Source organism: Hyperolius riggenbachi, chromosome 5 (assembly GCF_040937935.1).
Source record: "Hyperolius riggenbachi isolate aHypRig1 chromosome 5, aHypRig1.pri, whole genome shotgun sequence".
Lineage (NCBI taxonomy): Eukaryota > Metazoa > Chordata > Amphibia > Anura > Hyperoliidae > Hyperolius > Hyperolius riggenbachi.
The window spans coordinates 189035004-189048267 of NC_090650.1; the positions used below are offsets into that span (position 1 = coordinate 189035004).

Below are 13264 nucleotides of genomic sequence, written 5' to 3' on the forward strand. Positions count from 1 at the left end.
CAACCCCTCCAATTGCCCAGACAAAAGCTAAAGTGTAATGTCAAAATTATTTCCTGGTGTTTTCATATAGTGAGCTGTTGTATATAGTATAAAGGAAGCTTCATTAAATAATTCTAATTTTGGAATATTCAAATGAATTTTCTACTTTATGTTATAACTATCTAGTTTCATTGTCTGTATTCCCTGAAAATAATTTGTTATTTTCTGTTCAATATCTTAAATATAAATCTGACTATGCATATATTATTAGTAACACATTTAAAAGGGACAAAAAACTAAAAAAAAAAGCTAAAAGGGACAAAAAACTTAAAAAAACTGAATCACCTGGAGAATCATTCCTTTTTACCATAAAAATAATATGAATACAAATAATACATTATTTACCACATTTATGTTGTTATCTAGATAACATACCGGTGTATAAACAAGAAATGCCAAGGCATTTCAGAAGTCTTTCAGAAAACTTTCCGATTCAAACATATTGAATGCTTCAATTATTTTATGACTTTGGAAGCTCAGGACTTGTAAATCGGACTTGGCAAAAGGTTACACGCTATTTTGTATTTTTGTATTTGTCTATATATACCTTTATGCCAGTTTATTGCCAGCAATGTGTTAATTACATATTTGCCCTTTCTTGTCATTTGTAAATATTACCTTTTTTGTTAAAGGACCTGAGATATTTTCACAACAAATATATACTGTCTATAGTCTCTAAAGCAGTAGCAATATATAAAATAAAGTACCGGATTTATGAGCCATATGTTACCAATTCACCAGCACTCATCTATCCAGAAGAGATGCAGACATCTCTGGTCTACCCATGTTCAATACATTAAATGTTCTCATATTTTCCATGAAGTGCCTTAAGTGTACTGGTTCAGCTGCTTGCTTATTCCTCCTGCCAGGCAAGCTTCTAATACATACAGCTTTAGGTCCATCCCTGATTTTGCAATATTGTTCAAAGATAAAAAAAGCAAGCTGCATGAAGAATTAACTGAAACCATAGGCATTCTCAGCAGGTCACATCTCTGTCTGGATTTAATCATTACTAGATATGTTACATAAAGGTGGAAATGTTGGGAGTTTGTGTTTGCTCATAACAATGTCTGGGTGTCATTTGCAACATACTGAACTTTGTCTCATAATGAAATACTTTCAAAAACAAACCCAAAAATCAAGTGGTACCACTGCTTGCGATAATTTTTACCTAAATTATAAGATTAATTAGTGTACGCTCTTTTCGGTTATCTGTGTTTCCCCTGAGTCCAGTCTTTGTGTTCCTCATTTTCTGCTGCAGGTATATAATATACATTTTCATGCAAAGGTATAGGTTATGTGCAAAAAACAAGGATTCATGTATCACTGGAATTATCAGTTCATATCTGGACAAACTTCATCCAATGTGTGCAAAAGTATCCAATATTAAACATTTCAAGTGATCTAACTTTCAAATATTAGCACCTTCAAAAATGTTAACTTCTAACAAGCCGAAGTGGAAGTCCTAGGGAAATTGTACCAACATGTTGCTATAAAAGTTATGGATATTTAAACATAAGGAGTACATTCAATAAGGGGGATTACTTATCCCATAAGACAAAATACACCTATGACTGAAACACATTTGTTTCCTGCATTTTCATCCTTTCTGAAATAAATAAGTACCCTAAATGAATGTAGCCCAATGTGTATTTAAAAAGATATGTATAACAGACACACTCATTTTCATTATGCAATATCTGAATTTGGTTTTCTTAAATCTCATTACAATTTGGAACATGATGCTTGTTCCCTGAACACCTAACACAATTGTTAGCCCTTGTTTTTTTCCATTCTTATAGTCCCATAGTTCTCTTTGGTTGGATAAAATATCCTTGGTTTTATGACATCTCTTGATCCCATATCTTCTTATTACAAGAACAGGCAATAACATTAAGCTTACTGTAGATGGCGCAAACAATTATTTGTTTTATGCCTCTTCAACTGCAGGCACAGAAGGAAGGTAATGGAGAGTCTGATTTGCATGAGATGTTGTAGCGTGAAGTGAACCCGCAGCTGGGCTAGAAAGACTTGCTGCAGAAGACACAGATGGACAACTAGTACCCAACTTTGTTTGAATGTTTGATCTACCATAAGGGTACATTTTGCGTTCCAAATTAAGAGATCGAGTTTGTGCATTTATTCCATCTACTTTTCCCTCAAGGAAATATGTTAACATCTCTCCTTTGCCTTTAACAGAGACTTTACCTCGACAAACAAATTCATAATTGCATCTCTTTAATATTCGATGGACATCTTCAGTCACCTGAAAAGAAAAGTTCTTTTTCAGTTAATAGATTAAAAACTAGAGACTATTCTTAAAAAACATAAGTATGATAAAAACAACTTTACAGCTTCTAAGACAGGACCATATGGTTCTATAAAAATAATGGATGATCTCTAAATACAATCCCAGTATCAACGGTTATATCCAGAAGTGTTTCATGAAAGGACAATTACTGTTTATCATCCTAAATATCTCCCACTTTCTCTTAAAAAGCCACATAAAAAGGTTTAGGCATGGAACATAAACTGAGCTTTCATGAAACACTTCTGTTTCAGAGTATAACAGTGGATTTATATGCTTATATGCTTGAACTCACTACATGGTCACTGGAAGGCTTCTTGCACACTGCACACGATTCCGATTCCGCTTTTTAATCAGTTTTTACATCCGATTCAGATTCTGATTTGCAGTTTGCTCCTTGCACACTGCAAATCGGAATCTGAATCGGATGTAAAAACTGATTAAAAAGCGGAATCTGAATCGGAATCACGTGCAGTGTGCAAGAGGCCGAAGACTGCATCTCAAAATGTCCCATCAGGGGGTATAATAAGCTGTAAACAGTACCCAAGAAGACATGCAAGTAATAATTAGGAGGAGTAAGCACCTGAGTAAAAGCATGTTTTGAAAATATAGTTATGCATGAAGGAAAGTTTGCAGACTTTCGGAAGTTGCAAAGCAGCAACTCTGTTCAGTGCCTAACCCACTTTTCATTTTTTCTTTTTTTTTACTTCATCAAAATTGACAGCAAGTGACACTTTCTATTGTTAATCAATAAGTGTATTTGAGGTGGTAAAATCACCTGCATAATGAGAATCCATGACAGGAGTTATAGACACAGAAATCAAATCAGGCATAACATTTTTTTTAAAGTGAACCTTAACTGAGTGGGGGGAAAGTTGCACTTACCTGAGGCTTCCACCAGCCCCCTGGAGATGTCCTGTGCCCTCGCTGTCCTGTAACGATGTTCCGGTCCCCCGCCGCCACTAAGTTTCATTTTCGGCGACTGGCCAGTCAGCAGGCCAGTGCCCCTGCATGTCCCTCGATCGTGCTTCTGTCTCCATGGCCATCCTGCACCGCATGCCTGCGCATGTGCAGGATAGCGACCGGAGCACGATTGACGTACACGTGCAGCCATAGACGTGTAAGGGCATTGCTGCCGAAAACAAAACTTTGTGGCGGCGGGGAACTGGAGCATCGTTACAGGACAGTGAGGTCACAGGACGTCTCCAGGGGGTTGGTGGAAGCCCCAGGTAAGTGAAGCTTTCCCCCCCACTTAGTTAAGGTTCACTTTAAGTTTTTATTCTGTACCTTGGAGATATACTTAAACACAACAAGGTAAAATAAAATCATCTTACCTGAATTTTTCCTTGTACACCTGTACTATCCATTCTGCTAGCAACATTGACTGTATTGCCCCAAATATCATACTGAGGACGCCGGGCACCAATGACTCCAGCAACTACAGGACCAACATTTATACCTGAAAAAAATGACACTTTGCTGTGTTTGTCGCATATAAATGGTACCTGTTTTTAACATATGAGTACAAATTTTAGCTACATATCCTTATGGTCCTAGTTCACCTGTCCAGTCCTTACAAAGACCCTGAACTACCTGTATATAATATGCAGTTTCTGCAGTCTTTTCATGTTCTCACTAAACAGTTGAAGGAGTTTGACCTACCCCCCAACTAATTAAAAAGCTGCTTAGATCAATTGAGTCATGTGCAGCTACAATGGAGCTTGGCATAGCTGCAGGCATACTGCATACAACAGAACTACAGCTTGCTTTTTTATATGTATTACTGCCTAGTTAGTTCTAGCCCATGAGGTTGCAATGTGCATAGAAAATAAATGTTACACTGTGAGTAAAATCATTTTATTAGCATATGCATGTCATAAAGAAAATTTCCTACATAGAAAATATTAGTATATGGGAACTTTTGGAAATATTTGGAACTTCCTTAATTTTCAAGAGTGTATTGTTTCAATGGTTGCAAAGAGGCATCATATGAATCATTTAGCATGTTATAGAAATTCATGGCCATCTGGCTTTAACCACTTCACCACTGAGGGGTTTTACCCCCTGACCACCAGAGCAATTTTCACCTTTCAACGCTCCTTCCATTCATTCGTCTATAACTTTATCATTACTTATCACAATTAAACGAACTATATCTTGTTTTTTCCACCACCAATTAGGCTTTCTTTAGGTGGGACATTATGCCAAGAATTATGTTATTCTAAATGTGTTTTAATGGGAAAATAGGAAAAATGTGGGGAAAAAAATTATTATTTTTCAGTTTTCGGCCATTATAGTTTTTAAATAATGCATGCTACTGTAATTAAAACCCATGAAATGTATTTGCCCTTTTGTCCCGGTTATAAAACCGTTTAAATTATGTCCCTATCACAATGTTTGGCGCCAATATTTTATTTGGAAATAAAGGTGCATTTTTTTCAGTTTTGCGTCCATCTCTAATTACAAGCCCATAGTTTATAAAGTAACAGTGTTGTACCCTCCTGACATAAATATTTAAAAGGTTCAGTCCCTAAGGTAACTATTTATGTATTTTTTTTATTGTAAATTAAAAAAAAAATTAATTACAAAAAAAAAAATTGGGAGTGTGGGAGGTAATGAGTTAATTTTTTGTGTAAAAGTAATTTATTTGTATGCGAAAAATGTTTAGGGTGTAGTTTTACTATTTGGCCACAAGATGGCCACAGTAACTTTTTGTTTAATGCGACCTCCAAGCGTCCTTCCGGACTCTTGGAGGAAGTATTAGGAGGCTGGGTAAGTGTTTTTTTTTCACAATGATCGCGCTGCTCATCGGAGAGCAGCGGATCATTGCGGGGCTTAGATCAATGAACAGGAATGGATTTTCCCGTTCATTGATCTCCGGGCGAGCGGCGGGCGGCGTGTTTACGGGGGTAAAGTGGTTAAGGCTGATATAAACATTTTTTAAATAATGGTTTGAAAAATGGGTTGTGTTGCAATCAAAGATAATCTAATATTTTAAGGTTTCAAAATCTTTTTATTAGGATCATAAAGGAAAAAAACATTACAAAGCAATTATATAGACAAAACGCATATGAAGAGAGGGTCCAGTGACCCAATAGTCCTAACTAGGACTGCCGAAACATGCATTAAAACACATAAAGATACATCTCTAAAAAGGACATTGTGAACAGGTTCATATTGATAAATCGTGGATCAGAGAGATAAGCAAATCGAATGCACCAGTGTCGATTATAATGACAGTGATAGAGCCAGCCAGCTTAGAGAATGAAATGCATATCAATGGGGTATAGCCTACTAGAAAGCGAGAGTTTTAATATTTTTAATAAAGTGTACAAGCCCTTCACATAATAATATTTATAAAAAAACTCAGGCCCAGTTGGAGGAGGGTTTACATGGCATAATTAGTTCTAACTGCAAGACTGAATTTCATGGCCTTGATTCACTAACTGGCACTAAGCCGGTTAGTTTGCCTTATCACTTAGTAGGCACAAACTACAGCGCTAACCTTATCTGAGGTTAGTGTGCCTTATCTGAGGTTAGTGTGCCTTATATGAACTTAGTGCCCCTTAAGTAGATTTGTGCACACTAAAAGATGCACAAAGCTACATCGCGCACTGCACAGCGTAATGCGTCGATATTTGCGCGCTGTGCGATGATAATGTCGCACCCGCTACACCGTACATGATGCGACCTTAAAGTCGCATAGGATGCGACCTAAACGGCGCATCAGTGCACCATTATCATAGCATCCTATGCGGCCTTATGGTCGCATCATGTACAGTATAGCGGGTGAGATGTTATCGTGCAGTGCGTGATGTAGCTTTGTGCATCATTTAGTGTGCACAAAGCTACTTAAGGGGCACTAAGTTAAGATAAGGCACACTAACTCAGATAAGGCACACTAACTCAGATAAGGCACACTAACTCAGATAATCCACACTAACCTCAGATAAGGCACACTAACCTCAGATAAGGCACACTAACTCAGATAAGGCACACTAACCTCAGATAAGGCACACTAACTCAGATACTGCACACTAACCTCAGATAAGGCACACTAACCAGCTTAGCGCCGGTTAGTGAATCAAGCCCCATGGATGTTATTGAAGCTCCATTCCAAGCACTTTTTGCACAGCTTTTTGCATGTGTACACACTTAGTCACAACGTCTTGGTCAGAAGCAGAGATGCTGTTCACTAAGTTCCAATACAGGAACAGACTGTCAGTGTCATGGACTGCAGTCTTCTTAGGTGGACTGGATCAACTTAGCTATGTAAGGGTTCAGGAGAGAAAGGTACCTAATATTTACTTTTTCTCTTTCCTCTTGCAGTCTGAACAGTGGAAATGATGTACTAAAAAATAGCTGCAGCAGCACACCCATAGAGCATGAAAACTAACTAACCTGGTCATTTGATCAACATTTCAAAACATCAGTTTTAGCTGTAGAAGGTAAAAATATAAGATCTGAGAGAACTGATAGCTAGAGATGGTCCGAACCTCCGATATTCGGTTCGCAAACCGCAAACATGCACTTCTGCAAAAGTTCAGTTCACACGAACTTTCACTAACCGCAATAGACTTCAATGGAGAGGCGAACTTTGAAAACTAAAAACACTTATGCTGGCCACAAAAGTGATGGAAAAGATGTTTGAAGAGGTCGAAAATCTGAGTTTTTGCATGGATGAGTGGGATAGATGCCAAAAGTCCAGGGAAAAAAAATCTGGATTTGATGCAAAGCAGCGTTTTAAGGGCAGAAATCACATTGCATGCTAAATTGCAGGCCTAAAGTGCTTTAAAACATCTTGCATGTGTATACATCATTCAGGGAGTGTAATTAGAGTACTGCTTTACACTGACACACCAAACTCACTGTGTAACGCACCGCAAACAGCTGTTTGTCCAGCCGTGCTGGACTGGTGCGCACCATGGCCAGAGTGCAGGCCGTGGTGGTTTTCAAGCCCATATGGTCGCCGGGCTGTGGTAGCTCAATGATAGAACAACAGTGACTGTCCAGCTGATCAAATTTGGTCTGTCCACAATGAAGCAATGACCTTATTATCTTTGGTGTGCCCCCCCCCCCCCCCGAGACACTCATATAGCCGTCGGTCATTGCTTCATTGTGATACGCAAACCCCTTCACCGCGGCAAGGTAATGATCACGAAGGGGAATTAGCACATGTACATGCCTTTGGTTTTGTTGTTTCAGCTGCAGTGCAGCCAGAAAAATTAGGCAGGCATGTACATGCACCAGAAAAACTAGTATAGCTGCTGCTGCTAGCAGGGCCTTAAAAATTCAGGAATCCACCTGGAGTCCTGGACCCTGTTGGTGGTGGCGGAGAAGGCAGTCAAGATGCCTGCGGACAGAGGTGCTGTGTGGGGAGCGACTTAGTCTTAGGGCAGGCAGTCACATGGCGTGCAGGCAGAGATGCTATGTTCGGGGACTGACTTAGTCTTCAGGCAGGCAGTAGCCCTCCAGAATCCATGCCTCATTCATTTTGATAAAGGTGTGGTACTAAACACTTTTGTGACTTAGGCGACTTCTCTTCTCAGTGGCAATGCCTCCAGCTGCGCTGAAGGTCTTTTCTGACAGGACGCTTGAGGCAGGGCAAGACAGAAGTTGGATGGCAAATTGGGACAGCTCTGGCCACAGGTCAAGCCTGCGCACCCAGTAGTCCAAGGGTTCATCGCTGCTTATAGTGTCTACATCCACATTTAAGGCCAGGTAGTCGGCTACCTGCCGGTCCAGGCGTTGGTGGAGGGTGGATCCGGAATGGCTAAGGCGAGGCATTTGACTAATGAATGTCCGCATGTCCGACATCACCATGAAATCGCTGGAGCATCCTGTCCTTGCCTGCGTGGACATGGGAGAAGGATTACTGGCAGTGGTACCTTTATTGCGTTGTGTTGTGACATCACCCTTAAACGCATTGTAAAGCATAGTTGCCATCTTGTTCTGCAAGTGCTGCATCCTTTCTGCCTTCAGGTGAGTTGGTAACATCTCCACCACTTTGTGCCTATACCGAGGGTCTAGTAGCGTGGCCACCCAGCACAGCTCATTCCCCTTGAGTTTTTTTATACGGGGGTCCCTCAACAGGTTGGACAGCATGAAAGACGCCATCTGCACAAAGTTGGATCCAGATGCACTATCCATCTCCTCTTGCTCTTCCTCAGTGACGTCAGGTAAGTCCTCCTCCTCCCCCAGCCACGGGAATGTTGAGCAGCACAAGCCTGCTGCGGTTGTTCTTCTGCCACCACCTCCTCCTCCTCCAAAGAAACACCTTCCTCATCCTCCGACTCTGACTCCTCTTACCCACACAACTCTTCCGACTCCTCCTCCCCCCTCTGTGCTGCCGCAGGTGTTGAGGAAACATCTGGTTCTGATGAGAATTGATCCCACAACGCTTCCTCCTGTAACTGTTCCTGTTCACGCTCCTCCACAGCTTGATCCACCACTCTACGCACGGCACGCTCCAGGAAGTAAGCGTACAGGATCAAGTCGCTGATGGTGCCTTCCCTGCGACCCACCAGGTTTGTCACCTCCTCAAACAGCCGCATGAGCCTGCATGCATTTCGCATGAGTGTCCAGTTGTTGGGCCACAACATCCCCATCTCCCCAGAGTGTGTCCTTCTACTGTAGTTGTAGAGGTACTGGCTGACGGCTTTCTCCTGTTCTAGCAGGTGAGCGAACATAAGCAGGGTCGAATTCCTGCGAGTCGGGCTATCGCAAATCAGGCGTCTCACTGGCAACTTGTTTCTCTGCTGAATATCGGCAAAGTGTGCCATGGCCGTGTAAGACCACCTGAAATGCTTACACAACTTCCTGGCCTGCTTCAGGATGTCCTCTAAGCCTGGGTACTTTGACACAAACCTTTGAATGACTAGATTCAGCACATGTGCCATGCAGGGTACATGTGTCAGCTTTCCCAAATTCAAAGCGAAAATGAGACTGCTGCCGTTGTCACACACCATGTTGCCGATCTCCAGCTGGTGTGGGGTCAGCCACTGATCCACCTGTTTGTTAAGAGCAGCCAGGAGAGCTGCTCCAGTGTGACTCTCCGCTTTGAGGCAAGACATGTCTAAGATGGCGTGACACTGTTGTATCTGGCATGCAGCATAGGCCCTGGGGAGCTGGAGCTGTGTAGCTGGAGAGGAGATCGCAGCACCAGTAGAGCTGAAGTGCCACTCAGCCAAGGAGAAGGAGGAGGATGACAGTGAAGATGTAGCAGGAGGAGAGGAGGTGGCAGCAGGCCTGCCTGCAAGCCGTGGAGGTGTCACTAGGTCCGCTGCACAGCCACATACTCCCTGCATGCCAGCGGTCACCAGGTTGACCCAATGGGCTGTGTAAGTAATGTACTAGCCCTGACCGTGCTTGGCAGACCAGGCATCCGTGGTCAAATGGACCCTTGACCCAACACTGTGTGCCAGAGATGACACCACTTGCCTCTCAACTTCACAGTACAGTTTGAGTATCGCCTTTTTAGAGAAATAATTGCAGCCTGGTATCTTCCACTGCGGTGTCCCAATGGCCACAAATTTATGGAAGGCCTCAGAGTCCACCAGCTGGTATAGTAACAGCTGGCGAGCTAACAGTTCCGCCAAGCCAGCTGGCAGAAATTGGCTTCTTCCACTCAAAGATTTCCTTCACAGACACCTGGCTGCTGTGGGCAGAGGAGCAGGAACCGCTCAAGGTCAATGGAGGAGTGGAGGAGGGTGGCTGTGAAGGTGCAAGGCAGAAAGCGGCTGAAGATGCTGCACCTGAAGGAGGAAGAGGAGAAGGAGGATGGCTTTTCTTTTGTGTGCTGCTTTTGCTCAGGTGCTCTTCCCATTGTAGTTTGTGCCTTTTCTGCATGTGTCTTCGTAAGGCAGTTGTCCCTACGTGGGTGTTGGCCTTTCCACAGCTCAATTTTTGGAGGCAGAGAGAACAGATGGCATTGCTCTGATCTGAGGCAGACACATTCAAACATTTCCAAACCGCTGAGCCCACCTGGGGTGATGGCACTATGGTGGCATCAGCAGCTGACATTGAAGGGCATGTTGGCTGGCTGTCCATAGGTGGTGCTACATGCCACCAGACACTGCCACCAGCTGTTTCTGATGACGATCTCCCCCTGCTTCTTTCAGGAACTCTTCTCCTCCTACTCCTCTCTGAATCCCCCTTTGAACTGTCCCTCTGTTCATCTCCTCTATTGGGAACTCACGTGGCATCCGTATCATCATCATCGTCATCATCATCATCATCATAATCATCCTGCCCAGCTTCGCTTGCCTCAGACACCTCCAAAACTGCACCAACAGCAGATACTTCATCCTCCTCCTCCTCACACTAACTCAGACATTTGAGGGGGTGTAACTTGCTTAGCGCCTTCATCTGGTTGTAACAATAATGGCTGTGCATCAGTGATTTCCCTACCAAATAACTCATGCGAACTGTCAAATGCTGCCGATGTGGTGCTTGTAGTAGCGCTGGTGGCTGCGGAAGATGAGGTGTTCTGTGGTAAATAGTCAACCACGTCCTGACAATCTTGGGAATTGATGGGACGTGCCTTCTTCTGAGCACTGCACTTTGATCCAGGGCCGCACAAAATCACATCAGTAAAACCTCGCACAGACCTGCTGAGTGGCCTTCCTCTGGATCTGCCTCTACCTCTGCCTCTACCTGTTTTGTCCGTTTTGTCTACTAGTTCCTCTGGGGGAGTTGGTATCTCTATCTGTATTACTGTTGCACCAAACACCTATCTTTACATCTGGTGGTCCTGTGTCTCGCTATACTCGCATTATTGGTGATTCTGCAGATCACTACATAATCAGGTATAGCATCTGTATTATTGGTGATACTGCAGATCACCAATAATCAGAAAATCTGTTCTTGCTGACACCAATCGTTACAAAACAGCAGACCAAACATTATGGACGCACTGCATAGTCAGGTTGAAGTCCTGACCACCGCGGTAAACAATCTTACCGGGGTGATCAATACCCAACAGACTCACTCAACTGTCTGGGACAGTACAGGAACTTTAAACGACTATTGATACAGTGCGATCCCCTTCAGTCACAGACCTTCGTATGTCCGTACCCGAAAAGTTTTCTGGGCATTGATCTGACTTTCAGAATTTCAGAAACCGTGTGCTATCCTATTTTGAGTTGAGGCCCAATCTGTCAGGATCTGAGAACCAGAGGGTAACCTTTATAAAGACACTTTTGTCAGGAGATTCACAAACATGGGCATATAGTCTTCACACAGGGCATGAGGCATTATCCTCAGTTCAGGAGTTTTTTAAGGCTATGGCCGTTATATACGATGATCCGGATATTGCTATCATGGCTGAGAGGAAACTAAAGACTCTCAGGCAGGGTCGTAATCCAGTGGAGGTTTATGCCGCAGAATTTAGAAGGTGGGCTGTATCTGCTAGATGGGGAATGTATGCTTTATTACACTGTTTCCTGTCAGGACTATCCGATGCAGTTTCTGATTTGATGTTAGGTCATCCTGAGCCTAAATCTCTAGACGAAGCAATTTCATTGGCGTTGCGGGTTGATCGCCGCCTTCGCTATCAAAAACAAACCTGTGGGAGAAATGCTGTAAGATCTGTTTCCTACGCCCCTTCTCCACTATCGTCACCTCAGGACGAACCAATGCAGAGCGGTCAGTCTAGGTTAACACAAGTGGAGAAGAATCGCAGATGGTGAGAAAGAGGAGGGTCACATTGTGCAGAATTGCCCTAAAAAGTCGGGAAACGCTGCCGCCTAGGTGTAGTCAGAGGTAATACCCTAGGCGAGCCGTGTTTACCTCTAGATAATAACCGCTTACTCATCCCTTGCTCCATTACCTGGGAGGGGAGGGCCACGGCCACAGAAGCATTCGTGGACTCCAGGCTCTGCAGCTAATTTTATAGATTATGACTTTGTAAAAAAAATTGAGGATTCCCTTACTTCCTTTAGACCGTGTAGACAGCCTCTCTCCCAGACCCCTTATTGTTGTGTAATATAGGGGTTCTACATAAGGAGAAACTACAGTTCTTTGTCCTGCAAATGGCAACCTCTACCATAATCCTCGGTATGCCTTGGTTGCAACTACACTCCCCTTAGATCGACTGGGCTTCGGGTCAGCTACAGAGCTGGTCAGCCCATTGTCATCATCATTGTTTGGAGAAAGTTGCTGTTTGCACCACCAAGGTTCAGGTGAAAGGGTGCCAGTGCAGTATGCAGAATTTTCTGACGTGTTTTGTCCAAAATCAGCAGAGAAACTCCCACCACACCGGAGCTTCGACTGTCCCATAGAGTTAAGATCAGGTTGTATGCCCCCTAGAGGCCATCTCTATAATCTGTCGGGGCCAGAGAAGCTGGCTATGCAGGAATACATTAAAGAGAATTTGGCCAAGGGCTTTATCCGTCCTTCCCGGTCACCAGCAGGAGCTGGGTTCTTTTTTGTACAGAAAAAGGACGGTGGGCTTCGACCCTGTATTGACTATCGGGGTTTAAATAAGATCGCAGCGAAAAATCGCTATCCACTGCCTTTGATTGACAATTTGTTTGCTCAGGTGACTAATGCCAGTATCTTCTCTAAGCTAGACCTACGAGGAGCATACAACCTGGTACGCATTAGGGACGGTGATGAATGGAAGACGGCATTCAACACGCCCGATGGGCACTACGAGTATCTGGTCATGCCCTTCGGGTTACGTAATGCTCCTGCCGTCTTCCAGGAGTTGATCAATGATGTCTTTAGGGAAGTTCTGGGAAAATTTGTGCTAGTGTATCTGGATGATATACTGATTTTCTCACCCAATCTAACAGAACATCGGAAACATGTGAAGTTCGTTTTATGAAAATTGAGGAAGAACTCGTTGTATGCGAAGTTAGACAAATGCCTCTTTGAAGTCACTAAGGTCCCTTTTTTGGGATATATCATTTCCAC

The 13264-nt window shown here is 43.2% G+C and overlaps 1 protein-coding gene across 4 annotated transcripts in view; it reads right to left on the minus strand.

Moving 5' to 3' along the window:
- Window positions 1-402: 402 nt before the first annotated feature.
- The window catches only part of ADCY1 (adenylate cyclase 1), a 643071-nt gene continuing 630209 nt past the window's right edge, over window positions 403-13264 (minus strand). For all 4 annotated transcript variants that reach the window (XM_068236507.1, XM_068236509.1, XM_068236508.1 and 1 more), the window contains 2 exons: window positions 3682-3806; window positions 403-2305 (listed from right to left, as the gene is read on the minus strand). In XM_068236507.1, the coding sequence (XP_068092608.1) occupies window positions 1970-2305; window positions 3682-3806 (461 nt within the window). In that variant the 3' untranslated portion in view covers window positions 403-1969. The remainder of the gene's footprint in view (window positions 2306-3681; window positions 3807-13264) is intronic.